Source organism: Diabrotica virgifera, chromosome 1 (assembly GCF_917563875.1).
Source record: "Diabrotica virgifera virgifera chromosome 1, PGI_DIABVI_V3a".
Classification (NCBI taxonomy): domain Eukaryota; kingdom Metazoa; phylum Arthropoda; class Insecta; order Coleoptera; family Chrysomelidae; genus Diabrotica; species Diabrotica virgifera.
In genome coordinates, this window is record NC_065443.1 from 186,970,763 (window position 1) to 186,990,047 (window position 19,285).

Here is a 19,285-nt window from a genome sequence, read left to right on the forward strand (position 1 = left end):
TGACAAATTCTAAGCAACTTTCGTTCTATAGAGTCTTTTACGTAAGTCAATACTTTTCGAGTTATTTGCGATTAAAAATGTTGACTTTAGACAAAACGAATATTTTAACGTAAAATAATTTTCGGGAAACAATTTTCGGGAAAAACTTATTGAAGTATTTGAAAATGTTTAAAAATAGGTTTTGTTTTTATTTTTTATAAAACGTTTAACTAAACGAGTTACGCTCCAAATAAAGTTGGCCCCGTTTTTTTGTTAAAAAATCGTGAAAATCTCCCCCTATTTAGCACCCTAAATAAACTTAATCGCTACCGCTTTATCTTTTGCTTGGTATGTATGTGTACTGTTTATACGATCTGCTTTAAGTTTGACCGAATAGAAGTGCTTATTTTTAAAGAAATTTGGTTTTATAGTAAAATAAGAAGTATTTACCCTAATAAATTTGTCTAAAAACTTTGGAAAAGTGCCCTTTTTTCAAAATAACTTAAAAATTATTAGTGATACGAAAACTTTTAAACAGTAAAAAAATTAGGTTTTGCTTTTATAAATATGATAGTTTCATTTTGCTTTTCTTTAAGACAAAAATTGGTTAGAAATGGGTGTTCCAAGTTTGTATACACTCATAATTAGTGACTCGTTCACTCCCCTTCGAGTCGTGAAATTAAAACTCTCAAAGTGTCACTCGGGATACAAATCGATAATTTTAGAGCTCTCGTGTAATTATTAATACTGATAATTACATTTTACGTTTGTTCTGACGACGTTTAAATTTCCTATCCGGAAATCGTTTTCAAAAAAATGTTAAAATGAAATATTAAATATCATAGTTTCAAAAAGACTAAAAATAATTCCAATGTCTATCTTAGACATCTTAGTTAGGCTTGGGAACTACAAATGAAGCTGGAGATGATATGCTTGAATTAGCAACAGCACTAGATATGGCGATTGTTAGAACATTCTTTAAAAAGAGAGAAACTCAACTTATTACGTACAAAAGTGGACAACATCAATCCCAAATAGACTATTTCATGATAAGGAAAGAAGACATATGTGAATGCAAGGACTGCAAGGTAATAGTTAGTGAGACAGTAAGCCAACAACATAAGCTGCTTGTTTTGGACATCGAAGTTAAAAGTGAAACTAAACCAAAATATCGGAGAGGACCACAAAAAATCAAGTGGAGGATGCTAAAAGATGAGAAAGAAGGTCTATTCAGGGAAAAAATAGTAGAGAAAATATGTTGGAACATGAAAGGAAGTCCTACTACAATTTGGAGAAAAATGGACAGTAGTATTAGAGAGACTACTATTGAAATACTGGGGAAAACGTCAGAAAAAAGTTTGAGGATAAAGAGACTTGGTGGTGGTCAAACGAAGTTCAAGGAAAAATAAAAGAGAAGGGAAAATTATATAAAAAGTAGCAAGAAACCAGATCCAACACAGATCCTCAAAACTATATGGTCGCGAAAAAGGAAGCGAAAGTAGCAATAGCAAAAGCTAAAGCAGAAGCGTATTCAAACCTATCAACTTGATCAACTTGAGACCAGGGAAGGCGAAACGAAGATATATAAAATAGCCAAACACAGAGCAAAGAAAGCAAAAGATTTTAATCAGATTAGATATATCCGAGATGAAAATAATAAAATATTAGTTCACGAAACGGATGTCAAAAAGAGATGAAGAAAGTACTTTGACAGCTTATAAAATGAAGAATTTGACAGACAGCCTGTGGAGTCAACGGAGACAGTAGCAGCAATGATCATCAAAATAACAAACGAGAAAGTGGTTCAAGCGCTTCAAAAAATAAAGAAAGGAAAAGCGGTAGAACCATATGATATTCCTGGGGAAGTATGGAAAGTATTGGGAGAGACAGGAACAAGGTGGCTAGCAGGTTTATTTAATAGAATTATGGAAGTTGGACAAATGCCAGACGAATGGAGAAGCAGTATACTAGTACCTGTCTACAAAACAAGGGAGATATACAGCAGTGTACAAACTACAGGCCTATAAAACTGCTTAGCCACACCATGAAAATATGGGAGAGAGTAATTGATAGACGGATACGTGAAGAGACCGACATATCCGAGAATCAATTTGGTTTTATGCAGGGCAGATCAACAACAGACGCAATTTTCATTATAAGGCAGTTGATGGTAAAATACAGGAATAAAGCAACAAACGCTCATATGGTATTCATTGGTCTTGAGAAAGCATATGATAGAGTTCCTCGAGAGATTCTGTGGTGGGCACTCAATAATAAAGGAGTCCCTGTTGCATATGTAAAGATTGTGAGGGATATGTATGAGGGAGTAACGACTAGTGTTAGGACAGGTGTGTGAGAGACTGATAAATTTCCTGTGAAAGTAGGATTGCACGAAGGCTCGGTCCTTAGTCCGTATTTATTCTCATTAGTTTTGGACCAGATAACAGCGAACCTACAGGGTAACATTCCATGGTGCTTAATGTTTGCTGATGATGTCGTGTTAGTAGAAAATAGTGAAAGAGACTTAGAACAAAAACTGGAACAGTGGACACGAGCTCTGAAGGAAAAAGGTTTAAAACTTAGTAGAACAAAGACAGAGTATTTGGAATGTTCATTTAAAGATGGAGTTACTACAAATAAAATGGTATCTTTGGATGGTGAACTGATTGTAAAAAGCAATAGTTTTCTGGGATTGGTATTACAGAGTAATGGAGAATAGATGGAGATGCATGCAGTAGAATTAGGGCTGGATGGATGAAGTGGAAGGAAGCGAGTGGTGTGTTGTGTGACAGAAAAGTTCCAATGAAGCTGAAAGGAAAATTCCATAAAACAGCCATAAAACCGGCTATGATGTACGGAACTGAATGTTGGGCAGTGAGAAAGAAAAAGGAACAGCGAATGCATGTGGCGAGATGACAATGCTTAGATGGATGAATGGAGTGACAAGAAAGGATAAAATTAAAAATTAGTATATTAGGGGAAGTCTAGGTGTGGCATCAATTGATGCCAAAATGAGAGAGCATAGGTTGAGATGGTTTGGTCATTTTCAACATCGAGACTTTAATCATCGAATACGGAGAGTAACTAAAGTGCAGATTCCTGGAAGGAGTAGGGGAGGAAGACCAAAGATGACGTGGGGGAGACGATTAGGCAGGACATGTTGGTAAAGGAGATTAATATTGATATGACCCAGGGTAGAATTGTGTGGAGCAGTGCAATTAGGGAAGCCGACCCCGCGTAGGGATAAGGGAAATAGAATGATGATGATTATGTTGATGATCTAGGAAGAAATATAGTAGCATCAAACAGTAAAGGTAATCGGGACGTATTAAAAATATTCTTTATTAACGTGTTTTAAAAATATAAAAATATTGAATTACCTTTGCTTCTTTTACAGGATCCCTAAAATTAAGTAATAACGTGCGACAGTGTTCTATCCTTAATCTATCAATACTTCTGGCATCAATAGCTTTCATCAGGTACTCATTAACTTCGTCTTCGGGATTTTTTTCTCTTTCAGTTGATTCACCAAATCCGAGCCTAAAAAAAACAATAATCAAGTAATATCAAGTTTAATAGTATGATTTTAATACTATTATGAAACGAGCATGGTGATCATTATGAAGCGAGTATGAGGGATACGAGTTTCATAATGATAATTAGGTGCAAGTTGTATACACGAGTTTTTCTATGACCATTCCCAACAAACAATATATTCAAATTTATTCATTTTGTAACGCAAACAAATTAGGTATTCTGTCAGTTTGACAGTTTGTTTACATATTGAGGACTGTCAAAGCATATTCATTTGACTCTCTATTGGTCACTGCACGTGTGCCAAGTTTATTGCGAATGCCATATCGCGATTCTATGGGTTAAAAATCTGTATTATAATGAAGTTCATTATGATATAGGTAGCGAAATCATAATTAATATATTATGGTATGAGAATAGAAAATAGTTATTTATGCACGACCGGGCGGTAAAGTCCATATTATGTATACATTTGGCGGGCGTAAAGTGCCACTTTACCGCCCGTGGGCTCCTTTATCTTCCGCCGGAGGGTAATGTTAGATGGCGGGTGTTGTTAGTGAAACACAAAGTTTTTATTTATTGTATTTTATTTTAATAAAGGAATTATAACTTTAGCAATCAAACATAAGTTACCTGCATCTATCATTTTATAATTATAACACAATTTTCTGTATAATTACCGTTTTTAATATTCTGCAATTTGCACCAACTAACAAATTCATCGTAGACCTTATCGCATATTTTTTTTTAGATTTAGCGGGTAGTAAACTTAATTTGCATCTTCTGCTGCTTTATAAATTTCCGGTGGTGTTCCAGAAAATGTTTCATCGTCACTAGTTTCCATTATAAAAGAACTTCTTAAAAAATGTGTTATGAAACTGTCAATGCGATAAATAATGGCGCCTTACTCTTCTTGACTTATTTACTTTGTTGCTAGGGTAACGCGAACATAGGTATAGAGATTACTGTTCATATTATTATTTCTTACACACATTTATGTCAATATGACATTTATTAACTAACAAGTACAAATGATTCGGTGAATTGTTTTACAGGATGAGTTTTAATAAATTGAACTATAAAATTCAGGCAACTTTTGACAATTTTTTTGACAACAACAACAACAATTCAACAACTATAAAATTCACAAGCGTTTGACAAAGTTTGGCACAGAGGTCTGCTTTACAAAGTAAAATTAGCACTATCTAGTAACTATTTCCTCCTAATCAAATCCTACTTATCAAATAGATATTTCTCAGTCAAATTCAAAGACCAACAATCCAGCCTCTGTCCTATTAACTCCGGATTTCCGCAAGGTAGTGTTCTCGGGCCGCTGCTTTTCTCACTCTACACAGCCGATATACCAGAGTCTCATAACACTACGATCGCTTCGTTTGCTGATGACGTAGCAATACTCGCTGTAAATGAAGATCACATACAAGCCTCACAAGACCTGCAACACCATCTGGACATACTCAGTGAGGGGTACACAAAATGGCGAACAAAAGTAAATAAACCAAAATCATCTCAAATAACGTTTACAAACCGTCACAACACATACCCACCTGTAAGAATGGAAAATGTACGAATACCAACAATATCACACGCTAAATACGTTGGCCTCCATCTTGACCAACGTCTTACTTGGAAAAAACATATACAGGCCAAAAGAAGACAACTAGACTTGAAATTTTGGCAAATGTATTGGCTCCTTGGACGCAGATCAAAACTCAACATCCAAAACAAAATTATTCTGTACAAAGCAATACTCAAACCTATTTGGTACTACGGACTACACCTCTAAAGTTCTAAGATCAATAGTGGATGCACCATGGTATGTTACTAATCAAACACTTCACGAAGACTTAAATATACCTTTCATCAGATAAGAAATCCATCGAGCATCTGAATCACAAAACGAGCGTACCATTCACCATGACAATGAGTTAGTAAGGGAATTATTCCATAATGGCCCTGCCACAAGGAGACTAGATCAAACCTGACCTCAGGACCTATTTTAAAACTTAAACATAAATAGAATAAGATGAGACATCATTGGAAGTCTCTTCTTCATGCCCAAAAACATTGAATAAATTTACTTAATACTCTGTTAATGATGTAGATTGTAAATAAACATAATCACATAAAAAAACTTTTGAAACGGTATTTATGATAAATTGCTCGCAAAAGGTGGAAAGAAAAAGAAGCATTAAAAAATAACCACTAAGACGATCGTGCAAGGAATTTTGTATCTTTATTAATAAATGATCATTAAAACAGTCGTGAATAAAAATTTGTATGTATTTTGGGCGTAAACAGCGTTTATGGACCTCACGTGTTAATAGCCCTCGCCTATCGGCTCGGGCTCTTACTTACACGTCGCGGTCCATAAACGCCTGTTTTAGGCTCTTGACTCTTGATACATAATAGTTATTTATAAGTAAAATAGGCGTTTATGGACCGCGACGTGTAAGTAAGAGCCCGAGCCAATAGGCGAGGGCTATTAACACGTAAGGTCCATAAACAGTGTTTACGCCTGAAATACATACAAATTTTTATGCACGACTGTTTTAATGATCATTTATTAATAAAGATACAAAATTCCTTGCACGATCGTCTTAGTGATTATTTTTTAATGCTTCTTTTTCTTTCCACCTTTTGCGAGCAATTTATTATAAATACCGTTTCAAAAGTTCCATAAATTTTATAGCTCAATCTATTAAAACTCATCCTGTATAACAGTTCACCGAATCATTTGTATTGGTTAGTTAATAAAAAATGTCATATTGAAAGAAATATGTGTAAGAAATAATAATATGATAGAACAGTAATCTCTATACCTATGTTCGCGTTACCCTAGCAAACAAGTAAATAAGCCAAGAATAGTAAGTCGCCATTATTTATCGTATTGAAAGTTTCATAACACATTTTTTAAGAAGTTCTTTTATAATGGAAACTAGTGACGATGAAACATTTTCTGGAACACCACCGGAAATTTTTAAAGCAGCAGAAGATGCAAAATTAAGTTTACTACCCGCTAAATCTAAGAAAATATACGATAAGGTCTACGATGAATTTGTTAGTTGGTGCAAATTGCAGAATGTTAAAGACGGTAATTATATAGAAAATGTATTTCTTGTGTATTTTCTGGAGAAGTCTAAATGCCGTAAGCCGTCGTCTCTATGGTCATATTATTCGATGTTAAAGGCAACTGTAAATTTGCACAATAATATAAATATCGCTAAATATTCAATATCGATAACATTCCTAAAACGGAGATCAGATGGTTAAACCAAAGAAATCCAAAATTCTAACCAGAGAAGAAATATAATCGTTTTTGGTAAATGCTCTAGATAATTTATATCTCATGATAAAAGTAAGCTACTTTTAAAAATATAACTTACAACAGAGAGCAAACCCTAACATTTCTATAAATAATTGTTCAAATTGTGGTATAAATATAAAATTGTAGATGTAGGAAACTTATGTTTGATTGCTAAAGTTATAATTCCTTGATTAAAATAAAATACAATAAATAAATACTTTGTGTTATACTAACCACATAACACCCGCCATCTAACATTACCGCCCGGCGGGCGATAAAGAAGCCCACGGGCGCTAAAATGGCACTTTACGCCCGTCAAATGTATACATGATAATGGACTTTACCGCCCGGTCGTGCATAAAAGTAATTTGGCGACTTTCAGAAATTTCTTCATTGACATAAATACACTCACGGACAAAAATATTGGATATTCTAAAATTAACGTATGAAATAAAACTTTTTGTGCTGCCATCAGTGTCATAGGAATAGGATTTCTTTTGGGAATGTGATGATGTGATGTTTTGAAGTATTGTATAAATGGTATAATCGGATTTAAATTTGATATGGGCCATATGGACGCCAAAGAAATGGAAATCTTAAATACAGTAAAAACCAGAAAATTAGAATATCTCGGACATATTACACGTGGAGAGGGATGCTTGCTCCAACTCATTATGCGGCGAAAAATTCAAGGAAAATGAGCATAGGGAGACGCAGAATATCGTGGCTGCGCAACCTGAGAGACTGGTACGGATGTACATCTAATGAACTTTTCAGAGCAGCCGTCTCCAAAGTCCGAATAGCTATGATGATTTCCGACCTCCGTCGCGGAGATGGCACTTGAAGAAGATATGGGGGCCAATATAATTTTTAGATTTGTAACGTTACAAACGTCACATCTGTGATATTTGATTTTTAAATAATTATTTTATTTTATTTTCTTTAATATTTCATTAACAATAATTTTCTTCTATTTGTTTTACCAGTTTTCTTTGTTAAAAACTCGTTGGCGCCCTCTTTGATTATCCTATTTTATTACCCTCTTTTATTATCTTCTATTCACTACACTCCTGGCCAAAAAAACTGGGACACTTTAAAAATGGGTCATTTTTGATCTGTCGAATCTCCTAAACCTGTTGTCCGATTTTAGTGATTTTTTAAATATGTTATAGCCTTATTCTCTAAGAATATGGATGTAGTAATAGTGTTGCTAAACAGGTAAATGTCATTGTATACGGGGTGTAACAATAATACTGTGTTTTTTCCTGAAAGTTCGTAACACCCTGTGGAACATTCTAGCATTTAAAAAAAATTGAAATTAAAACTCAATTGTAGCCTTAGCCTTTCTTAACATTCTGCTTTTTGACTCATTCACTTATGTTGGATAATGAAAAAGTTAGGTACTTTGACAACTAGCCATGTTCTTCATCGATACAGGGTGTTTCTAAATAAGTGCAACAAACCTTAAGGGTTAATTGTACATGAAAAAATAATGACAGTTTGCTTTATAAACATATGTCCCCAAATGCTTCAAATCCGAGATACGGGATGTTGAATTTTTTCTTACAAACTGACGATTTATTTATTGCCCTAAAACCGGTTGAGATATGTAAATGCAATTTGGTAGGTTTTAAGAGGTAGTTATTTCACATTTTTTGACATACAGTTAAAAATTTTATATTCGCCATTGGCGTGCATACAGGTAATATGACCGGGTAATATGACCCGCATGCACGCCAATGGTGAATATAAAATACATAATTGTATGTCAAAAAATGCGCAATAACTGACTCTTACAACCCACCAAATTTCATTTGCATATCTCAACCGGCTTTAGAGCAATAAATAAATCGTCAGTGTGTAAGAAAAAATTTAACATCCGGTATTTCGGAAACGAAGCATTTGCAGACATATGTTTATAAATCAAACTGTCATTATTTTTTCATGCAGAATTACCCCTTAAAGTTTGTCGCACTTATTTAGAAACAACCTGTATTGGTGAAGAATATAGCTAGTTGTCAAAGTACTTTTTCATTATCCAACATAAGTGAATGAGTCAAAAAGCAGAATGTTAAGAAAGGCTAAGGCTACAATTGAGTTTTAATTTCAATATTTTATAAATGCTGGAATGTTCCACAGGGTGTTACTAACTTTCAGTAAAAAGCACAGTATTATTGTTACACCCGGTATACAATGACATTTACCTGTTCAGCAACACTAATACTACATCCATATTCTTAGGGAATAGGGCTATAACATATTAAAAAAATAACTAAAATCGGACAACAGGTTTAGGAGATTCGACAGATCAAAAATACCCATTTTTAAGGTGTCCCAGTTTTTTTGGCCAGGAGCGTATATCTCTTTTCATCTAAATCATCGATTGAACATACTAAACGTACCCCGTTACATTCTTACTCTGTAAGTATCTGTCTCAATACGGAACATGCTCACCACCGATGTCGCACTGTCATGAAAGTGTCACTTTATCCCTACTCGCTGACACAAAATCCCAAAAAAATAAGAGATGGGCCCATAAGGCCCTATCTATTTCCAGACTTTCACTCTCTTGGGGTAAGAAATCATTATTAATTTTTTTTTGTAATCACAGTTCAACATCTAACAGTTTTTCCAATGTTTTTTATATCTAACCTGACTTCCAATGTCAAAGCATGTGTTCTGATATTTTAGTTTTAAATATATTATCTTTTTAATTTACATATATGCATGTTTAGTAATCAAAATTTTAACTATTCTCCTCATCTAAATTCCATTTAATTTATTCTTGTCATCTGCTACTCTTTCTGACGATTAGAATGGCAGACGGCACAATTTGGTTATTAACCTTCCGATGACCAACCTTTTTTGTTACACGGATGACCAAGGGGGGGAATGACCCCAGGTCAAAAATGTCAAAAATGACAATTAACAAAAAAATGAAGTTTTTTTTTTAATTTCTTTTTATGGCATGGACTTTATGTCATTCAGCCAGTCACAACATGAGTATTAGTGTCATGTGTAGTGTGTATGTTGAGTAAGTGTCTTGTTACTTTGCAAAGTCGACGTCATTAGCGTAAAACTACTTGGAATTACACATAATAGACGCTATTTTACTAAACATCAACTTCAGAATATATTTTTTATTCGTAAAATATAGGGAATTTTTTTTATTTCAAAATATGAGGATATCTAGAATGATATTAAAGTCAAATAAAAAAATAATGAGTTAAAAATTGAAAATACTTTTGAATTTATTAAAGAAAAACATACGCTGGGGTCACAATTTCCCCCGCTTGGTCATCCGAAGGTTAACTTCTTGATTGTTCATATGTGTGTTTTTATCTTATAGTTTTTGGGAATAAGATCAGTCCTCCCTCTGGGAGCTTCAACAATCCTCAATCGCCGGCGATACAACAATGAGAACAAAATCATCCAGACTGCAATGAATTCCACCTAGACTGCAACCAACCAACACCTGTAGGCCTGGTGGCCCAGAACATCCACGTCGCCAGAGCCCGTTGCAGAACCAGCAGCAGTACCATACGACATCAAGAAGTTACCATCAGCTACCAAAAGCCATAAGTATAATCCAGAATTGTTAGTTTTTGGCAAGAATTTGAATATATTTGTTAATGCAATTTACGAAGTCATATTTTTATTATATCTTTATGAACAATAAACATGATTAGTTAAAAATACTGTTTTGTTTGCTTCCATTCTGAATTTCAGAGTTCATTTCTAAGGTTAGGACAAGACGAACACACACCTGAGTGACTAAGCTAAGCTAAGGGTGTAACGATGGCTATCTTGGATGATTGAGGTAATATTTTCGAATATTATTTCAATTAGCTGGGGTAGTCCATCGCTTATTTCGTTTCAGATTGACTCTCATCAAGGTAAGTATTCCCTATTCTACCGATATGAAGACCTGCGTCATGGTGCATTAACTCGAATTTGTTATCCAATATTGCTGGCAAATGGCAAAACATGATCTAAAATATTCTTAATATACATATCAGCTGTCATTCACCAAATCACCTCAACAAGTTCGGTATCTTCTTTCCAAGAAATACCACTCCATAACACTATGTCGCCACCACCAAAATTAACACATATGACAGCCCTGGGCACTAAGGCTATGTTCTCCCGGTGAGGGTGGTTATCCCTTATCCGAGGGGTGGAATAATTGATACGCTTTTACTTGTTGAGTTGTTTTATTTACACTCGCATTAGCATAAGCTGGTAGCACCGCACCCAAAGAACGTCTCGTGAAGAAAAAGAGACACTATCTTTAATGTGGAAATATTACGTCTGATCACAAAATAGAATGACGAATGTCTAATATAATAATAAAATTCCCTTGTTATAGTTTTGCTGTTTATATATTTAGAAATGCCTATTCAGCATCGACCATGAAAAGTGTTTATAATTGACTGTGCAATTATTAGTGAATCGTGATCTAGGATAACAATATTTGTATAATCGAATGAAGGTTGTAATATTGTTATGATGACATAAATAACTGAAAGTAATTATCGTAGATAATTACAGGGTGTTTTTAAGATATATCTACTGAGTACAGATGAATTCTTGTACACCTTCCCTTTTTAGGAATTTTCCGACTACGGGGAGGGAAATTTGCAAGTCGCGCTACCAACCCATACTGTGTTGTAATCAATACAAAAAATTTATTTTATATACAAACTTCCTAAGCCTACGCAAATACATAAATAATATAAAATGTTCGTTTAACAACATTGTTTCGTAACACTTGTCACTCACTGTGTTGTCGGATTGTAAGCATATAATCTATTCTTATGTATTTCCTTGATTTTATTGTTTTCTATTCTGATTTTACAATTAACGTTATTTACTTCTGTTATCGTGAAAGGACCTACATAAAGACTATCAAACTTACCATTCTCTTCCCTTTTTACAAGGACTAGGTCTCCTATTTTAAAGTGTTGTGGTGTTGCTTTGAGCTTATTCTTTTCTTGCCGCTCTTTTTTGTGTTTTAATAAGAAGGTTCTGGCTCTCTCGTGTGCGCTTTGTAGTTTGTATCGTAACTCATTGTAGTAGGCATCTATATTGTAACATGGTTGAATCTCATGTGTAAGGTCTTCCGGCAGGTTAACCTTCCTGCCATATAACAGTTCGAACGGTGTGTATCCATGATACGCGTTAGGGGTTGTATTGTAGCAGTATGTGAACATTCTGCAACACACATCCCAATTTTCTCTGTCTTCGTCTATGAATGCTCTTACGTACTCGTTCAACGTTCTGTGTAGTTTTTCGCAACTTCCAATGGACTGTGGGTGGTATGCCGTTGAAAAGTTGTGTTCTATTTTTAATAGCTTTGTTAATTCCTGCATTACTTCGTTCTTATACTCTGTGCCTTGGTCTGTTCTTATTTGCTTCATGAGTCCGTATGTTGGTATGAAATGATCAAAGATTCCTCTTGCTATTGTCTCTGCTTCTTTATTGCACACTGGTATGCTGACCGCGTATTTTGTCAGTTCACACAACATTGTGATACAGTATTTATTACCTTCATTACTTCTCGTGAATGGACCTATTGTATCTATGTATACTATGTCCCATGGTTTGGAAGATGTGTCCGATATCACGAACTCTTCGACACGTGTTCTTTTCGGTTTGTTAATTTGACATTTGTGGCATTGTTTTACGTATTTTCTTACGTCTTTTTCCAAATTTTTCCATCGGAATCTTGCCTTTAGCTTCTTAATTAGTCTGTTATTCCCTACGTGTCCTCCGAACATCGGGTGATTATGGTATTCTCCTATTAATCTGTGTTTTTCTTTGTCATCTTTTATTGTTTCTGGTACTTCACATATGTATATTTCTGTATTCTTCAATTTTTTATTTCCTTCTTTAATAAATTCATCAATTGTGCACATTTTAAAAATAATATCATTTACGTATATTTTTACTTTACGTACTGCATTCTCTACCGCCAGCTTATCAAGCTGTACCAACGCTTGGTTTAAATCGAAACGATTCAATCCTGTGGCTATGATTTTGCTGCATTTTATTTTGTTTTTGGCCCTAATGCTCAGTCTTGGTGAGATTAGTTCTGCTCCAAAGGACAAAATTGGTAGTCTATGCGCCTCTAAATTATTTAGTACCTTCCTTACTGTCTGTTTGGTGGCTTCTGGCTGTAGTGCGAGTTCACTTTCAGCCTTTGTTTGTCTTGCTTCTTTCTCCTTTTCTTTTGCTTGAGCTCTTGTTATAGCTAGTATATGGGCGTTGTCTATGTATAGGTTTTTTAGTTGATGCAATGTTATTCTTGAAAGGCTGTCTGCGTAGTTACTTTTCCCTGTTATATACTCTATTTCGAAGTCATATTCTTCTAGGTCTAATCTGATCCTCGTGAGTTTTGAGGTTGGTTCTTTCATTGCAAATAGGTGTGTCAAAGGTTTATGGTCTGTTTTTACTTTGAATGTTGGTGCTCCATATAGATAACATTTAAAATAATTAATTCCCCAATGAATCGCTAGTAATTCCTTAACGATTATAGGTTTATTACATTCTCCTTTACTAAAACTTCTTGATGCATATGCTATAGGTAGGTCAATTCCGTTGTAATCTTGACTTAGGATTGCTGAACAACTCTCATTGGATGCGTCTGTTGTTAAGATAAACTGTTTGTTGAAATCAGGATATTTTAAAATTGGTGGTTTCGTCAGAGATGCTTTAAGCTTTTTGAATGCTTTTTCACACTCCTCGGTCCACGAAAATTCTACTCCTTTCCTCGATACTGTGTTGAGTGGTCTGCATATTTCCGCAAAATTTTTAATAAAACGTCTGTAATAGTTGCAAAATGCTACAAATCTCTTTGTTTCTTCCGCTGTCTGAGGTGTCGGATATTGTTCAATTGCTGCATACTTCGCTTTGTCTGGTGATACTCCCTCTTGAGAAAGATCATGTCCTAAATATGTTACTTCCCTTCTAAAGAATTGACATTTTCCTGGGTTAAGTTTCAAATTGAATTTTCGACATGTCTCGAATGTCTTTTTCAGGTTGTCTAGTGATGTTTTTCGGATATTCCAATTACTACGATATCGTCCATGTAAAGAAATGCTTTGTCTGGTGTTAATCCTGAAAATGCTATTGACATCATTCTTGAAAAGCTATTTGGGCTTACATTTAATCCAAAAGGTAATCTGGTAAATTGAAATGCTCCATTTTCTGTGCTGAACGATGTGTATTTTCTCGATGATTTTTCTAATGGTATCTGGTGAAAGCCTGACATTAAGTCTATAACTGAAAACCATTTTGCTCTTCCTAGTTGATCTAATATCGAATCTATTCTTGGTAATGGAAATTTGTCTGTAACTAACTTCTTGTTCAGTTGTCTAAAATCTATGCATAATCTCCATGCTTTTCCTCCATCTATAGCTTTTTTCGGTACCAGTACTACTGGGCTGTTGTACTCGGATATAGATGGTTCTATGATTCCTTGGTCTCTTAGGTTTTGTACTTGTCGATTTAATTCCTCTGTTTGCGCATGAGGTGTCCTATAATTCTTGATATATACCGGAGTTTGGTCTTTAACTCTTAGTTTTTGTTCGTAGAAATTGTTACCGGTTAACATATCATGCCTTAGGGCGAATATGTCCGAATATTCCTCGCATAACGATACTAAGTTGTCTCGTATGTATTCTGGTATGTCTAATTTCAGTGATTCTCGTAATTCTTTTTTTCTGTCCTTGCTGTCGTTGACTAGCCTATATATATTGAATAGTTTAATATCCAACGTCCTGATTGTGCTTGCGTGTACATTTACGGTTTCGTACGTTGTGTTCAAAATTTTGATGTATGGATTATTACTTGAAATAATTGCTCTTGCTATGAATATTCCTGGTTGTATTTCTTGCTGTTCCACTATCCTGTCTTTCTTTAACGTTTGAAAAATTTTTACGATTCTGTAAATTTCACATCTAGGCGGTATTATTATGGTGTCATTGTCTATATTATCCAGAATTTTCGTACTAATGTAACAATCGTTGTCCTCTTTAATGTGCATTTTAAGGTTTGCGTAATCTAGTATACATTGAAAGTTAGAAATAAAGTCTCTCCCAATGATTCCGTCTGTTGGAATTGGAAAGTTAGGTTCTACCAATTGAAAGATGTGTTCGAATCGAGTTCCTTTTACTTCGAGTGTTGTCTCAACTTCTCCCATTGTTTGCAACTCTCCTTTAGTGACTCCTTTTATTTTCGCCTTTGTGTTTGGTTTCACCTGTTCCTTCATAAAATCTTGTGAACATTTTAGTATTGAAATGTCAGCTCCTGTGTCTATGATAAAAGTGCTTGTGTTTTCAAGAATTCCTGTTTTCATTCGTACAAAGTTCGTTAGGTTTAGGTCGAAGTTGTAAATGTTATATTTTATTTCTGCCTGTGTGCTTCCAACTTCTTGTTCATTCAAAACCCCAACTGCTGGTTTTCTTGCTCTTCTTGACTGTCCTCTATTTCTAGTAACCTTACATTCCTGTTACGTCCGCCTCTCTGGTTTCCTCTGTATGTTTGATTGTTAAATTGTCTGTATCCTCTGTTCGAATAATTTCGTTGATTGTCCGTTGCTTCTCCTTCGTTCCGTTGTCCGAAGTTATTTCTTCTTCCTCTGTCATATTTGTTATGGTATCCTCTTCTGTATTGCTGCTGTCCTCTCCTATTCTCGTAGTTTGTCCTATAATTTAAGACTCTTCCTTGTGCATTTTCTTCAGTCGTATCGATCGACAAAAATTTAGATACTACTTCCTGCGGTGATGTAAAGTTACCTGCTTCCAGTATTAGCTTAGCTTTCTCTGCATTAGCGTTTCGTTTCATTGTTGTTACTACTGCTTCCGTCGTATATTTCTTTGCTAAGTCAAGTGGCATTCCTTCCGCTATGTATGCTACTCTTAATTGTTCTGCTAACTCTTCCACTTCAGATGCGTACACTGCTGCATCTCTATGCCCTTGCCTTTTTTTGGCTAATTTGGCTATTAAATTCTTCGGATTATCACCTTTTAATTCTTTCTTTAGTGCTTCAGCTATCCGTGAAATCGTATCTTCTGTGGTTATTAGGTTCCTAGCCTTATTGGTGAGTCGCGTTTTTATTAGCGTTACAGCTGTGTCTTCATGACTTTCTGCCAATTTTCCAAGTAGTTCTAATGCGTCTAAAAATGGTTGTAATTTCCCTGCGCTTCCATCGAACTCGTTGGGCAATATCTTGCTTGCGATATTCAAAAATTCATTGATTGTCAAAGCCATGTTTAATATTGTTATATCTTGTTTTATGTCACCTTTTTTCTCTTTTATTCCGTCGTTAATTATTTCTTCTTCTCCTTCCTCGTCGCTTTTTCCTTCTTCTATTTCCTCATCGCTTTGTTCCTCTTCAACTTCCTTGTCGATTGGTTGATGTATTGAACTTGGAACCACTGTTCTCACATTTACTGCTTGAAATGATCGTATAACTTTGTCTCTGATTTTTCCAAAATATTTGTTGCACGATTCCCTTTGTTTGTCCGAAAGTGCTTCCCAGTTTTTCCTAGTCAATTGCGTGAACTTGTTATAAGCTTTAATTAGCTGTGTCGTCACTTCTTCCTTTATTTCCTTAGATTTCGGAACTTTTTTCTTTAAGACTCTTCTGCTTTGCCTGTCTATTTCTTGTGCAATTTCCTCAACTATTTTGACAAAATCTTCCCAAGTAACTTTGTTGCTACTCATTTATACATATTTTTTTTTTCTTTTTGCCAGCTTCTGCACTTCTTAGCGAAAATATAAATTCGATAGTCTTACGGTGTATATAGATATGTAGTATATAGATATATAGTAAAAAAATATGGAGATAAAATAATACGTCAATATATGGTAAAAATATGTAAAAATTGCAGTGGTAATAAAAAATTCAAAAATAAATAACGTTATATTAACCCTTGTAAATAAGTAGTTAGAATAATAATTTAAATGTATTATGCATATAGCGTAGATTTGTTATATATCGTATATTTATTTTGATAGGTATATTTACGATAGCAAATATTAAAATCATAAAAATTGCAAAAATGTACTAAAAATCAGTAGTCAAATAATAAATGAATAAAAGTCAGCAAGGATAAAGTATACGTTGATAAATATGTAAAAAATCATATAAAATTGTATCATTGCGTCCTATAATAACTTAATATGAGGGTAAAAAAAATCTTTGTATATTGATAAATATTGGTAATAGAATAGAATAATTAAGTAAAAATAGGTAAACTTGAAACATATATTAATGTAATTAAGGTAGCACATAATGTTTATACTTTATACTTTATATTAATCAGGAAATACCATAAAAATAGCTAATATGGACTTACCACTTTTACACGTCTTTGTTCGTATCACAAGTCCTCGCTGCACGTTCCATAGCATTGTCCATTGTCCATTGTCCCACGATGTTCCATCTCCATACTATTCCATTTTCAGCTCCGCGTCGGCCTGATGTCTCCATCCATTTTACATACCACACTGTTGTCTAAGGTGGTCTAGGTGCCTGAACATTGACGTGTTTTCTCATTTCTCGTTCTAGACTGCTAGTTCTGAGTTCTCGCCTGGTCTTGGATCGCCATATGACAGCCCTGGGCACTAAGGCTATCTTCTCCCGGTGAGGGTGGTTATCCCTTATCCGAGGGGTGGAATAATTGATACGCTTTTACTTGTTGAGTTGTTTTATTTACACTCGCATTAGCATAAGCTGGTAGCACCGCACCCAAAGAACGTCTCGTGAAGAAAAAGAGACACTATCTTTAATGTGGAAATATTACGTCTGATCACAAAATAGAATGACGAATGTCTAATATAATAATAAAATTCCCTTGTTATAGTTTTGCTGTTTATATATTTAGAAATGCCTATTCAGCATCGACCATGAAAAGTGTTTATAATTGACTGTGCAATTATTAGTGAATCGTGATCTAGGATAACAATATTTGTATAATCGAATGAAGGTTGTAATATTGTTATGATGACATAAATAACTGAAAGTAATTATCGTAGATAATTACAGGGTGTTTTTAAGATATATCTACTGAGTACAGATGAATTCTTGTACACTCTGTATGAGGTTACATCTGGCATCCCGTTCACTATAAGAAAGCAAGAGTTACAAAACTTCGTCTACAGAAGAGTTGGCGAACAGTATGTCAGTTGTAACTTCATACAGAGCATTAGCACGCATTAGTTTTGGTGGTGGCGGCATAGTGCAACCGAGCGGTATTGCTCTGAAAGGACATACCGAACACGTGAAGGTGATTAGGCGAATGCCAACTAATACGTACATTAAAAAAATTTTAGAAGATCATGTTTTGCCATTTGAAAGCCATATTGGTGCTAATGCACGTCTTCGTGTCGCTAGCATAATAAATACTTACCTTAATGAGTTTCGATTTAAAAATTATACTGGCCAGTATATTGCCCAGATCAGATTAAGCATTTATGTGATACTTGAAAAAATTGCATTCGGAGAAGAAATCTCATTCCTATGATACAGGGGTGCTAAGGATAGCAGCCCTAAAAATTTCATTTCACATGCATATGTTTCATTACTGTTGTTTATTGTTGACACCCAACAGATTGCTAAATACTTAAAAAAAATTTAAAAAATGCATATATCCATGTCATGTCATATTTTTGTCCGTGAGTATATTAATTTAAAAATGTTTTCATATCTTTTACCATTTTGCTGTAGGTAACCTTCCGTCCCGTTAGTGGTGACTCACCCTGTATATACATATATACTTTGGCGTTGATAGATGTTTACTGCTAAACAACTTGTAATTAAAGTTTACACATTTTTCAAAACGTCTTTTGTTTCGCAACATTAACACCTCAATCCCTAAAAACCCTAGAACTAATAATGTGAGTAACGTCATTTAGTATAAGGGACTTCCTTTCTGATCTTGTCAGGATCGAAAACAAGAGACATCCCAAAATCTATCAACCGTATTGAAGTGTCTTCTGCACACTTTATATCAAACCACCTACCATTAACAATAACATTTCCCTCCCCTTTACTTTCTGTTGATCCCCATTCAATCTTCTCGGTAACAAACTTACTTCGATGAATGTCCGTGTTGTGATCCGTGTCCCATTATCCGCATTTCTTTAGCGATGTTGCCATTCATTGGGTGATTGTGGTACGGGATGGACGTATCCTAGAACAAAATAGAACGAGTAAATAAAATCATTACATGTTGGGTTTTTACATGAGTAGTAAACCGAAACAGTAGGATTTTATGAAAGTTAAATATTATTTATGGAAATTTTTAAGAAGTTAAAATGTGATTTTAAAATTCGTTTAAGGGGATCGGTACGTATTTTCGGCTGCAATGCTATTCAAATAAGGAATCATTTTTTTCGAATCCTGTGAAAACTAATATAGACCGGGCAGTATCGTCGCCC

The 19,285-nt window shown here is 34.7% G+C and overlaps 1 protein-coding gene across 10 annotated transcripts in view; it reads right to left on the bottom strand.

The window, feature by feature from the left end:
- LOC114330194 (adenylate cyclase type 5) overlaps positions 1-19,285 on the bottom strand; it is a 1,795,244-nt gene that overhangs the window by 234,774 nt on the left and 1,541,185 nt on the right. For all 10 annotated transcript variants that reach the window (XM_050641848.1, XM_050641851.1, XM_050641852.1 and 7 more), the window contains 2 exons: positions 18,941-19,038; positions 3,360-3,519 (listed from right to left, as the gene is read on the bottom strand). In XM_050641848.1, coding sequence (XP_050497805.1) covers positions 3,360-3,519; positions 18,941-19,038 — 258 coding nt within the window. The remainder of the gene's footprint in view (positions 1-3,359; positions 3,520-18,940; positions 19,039-19,285) is intronic.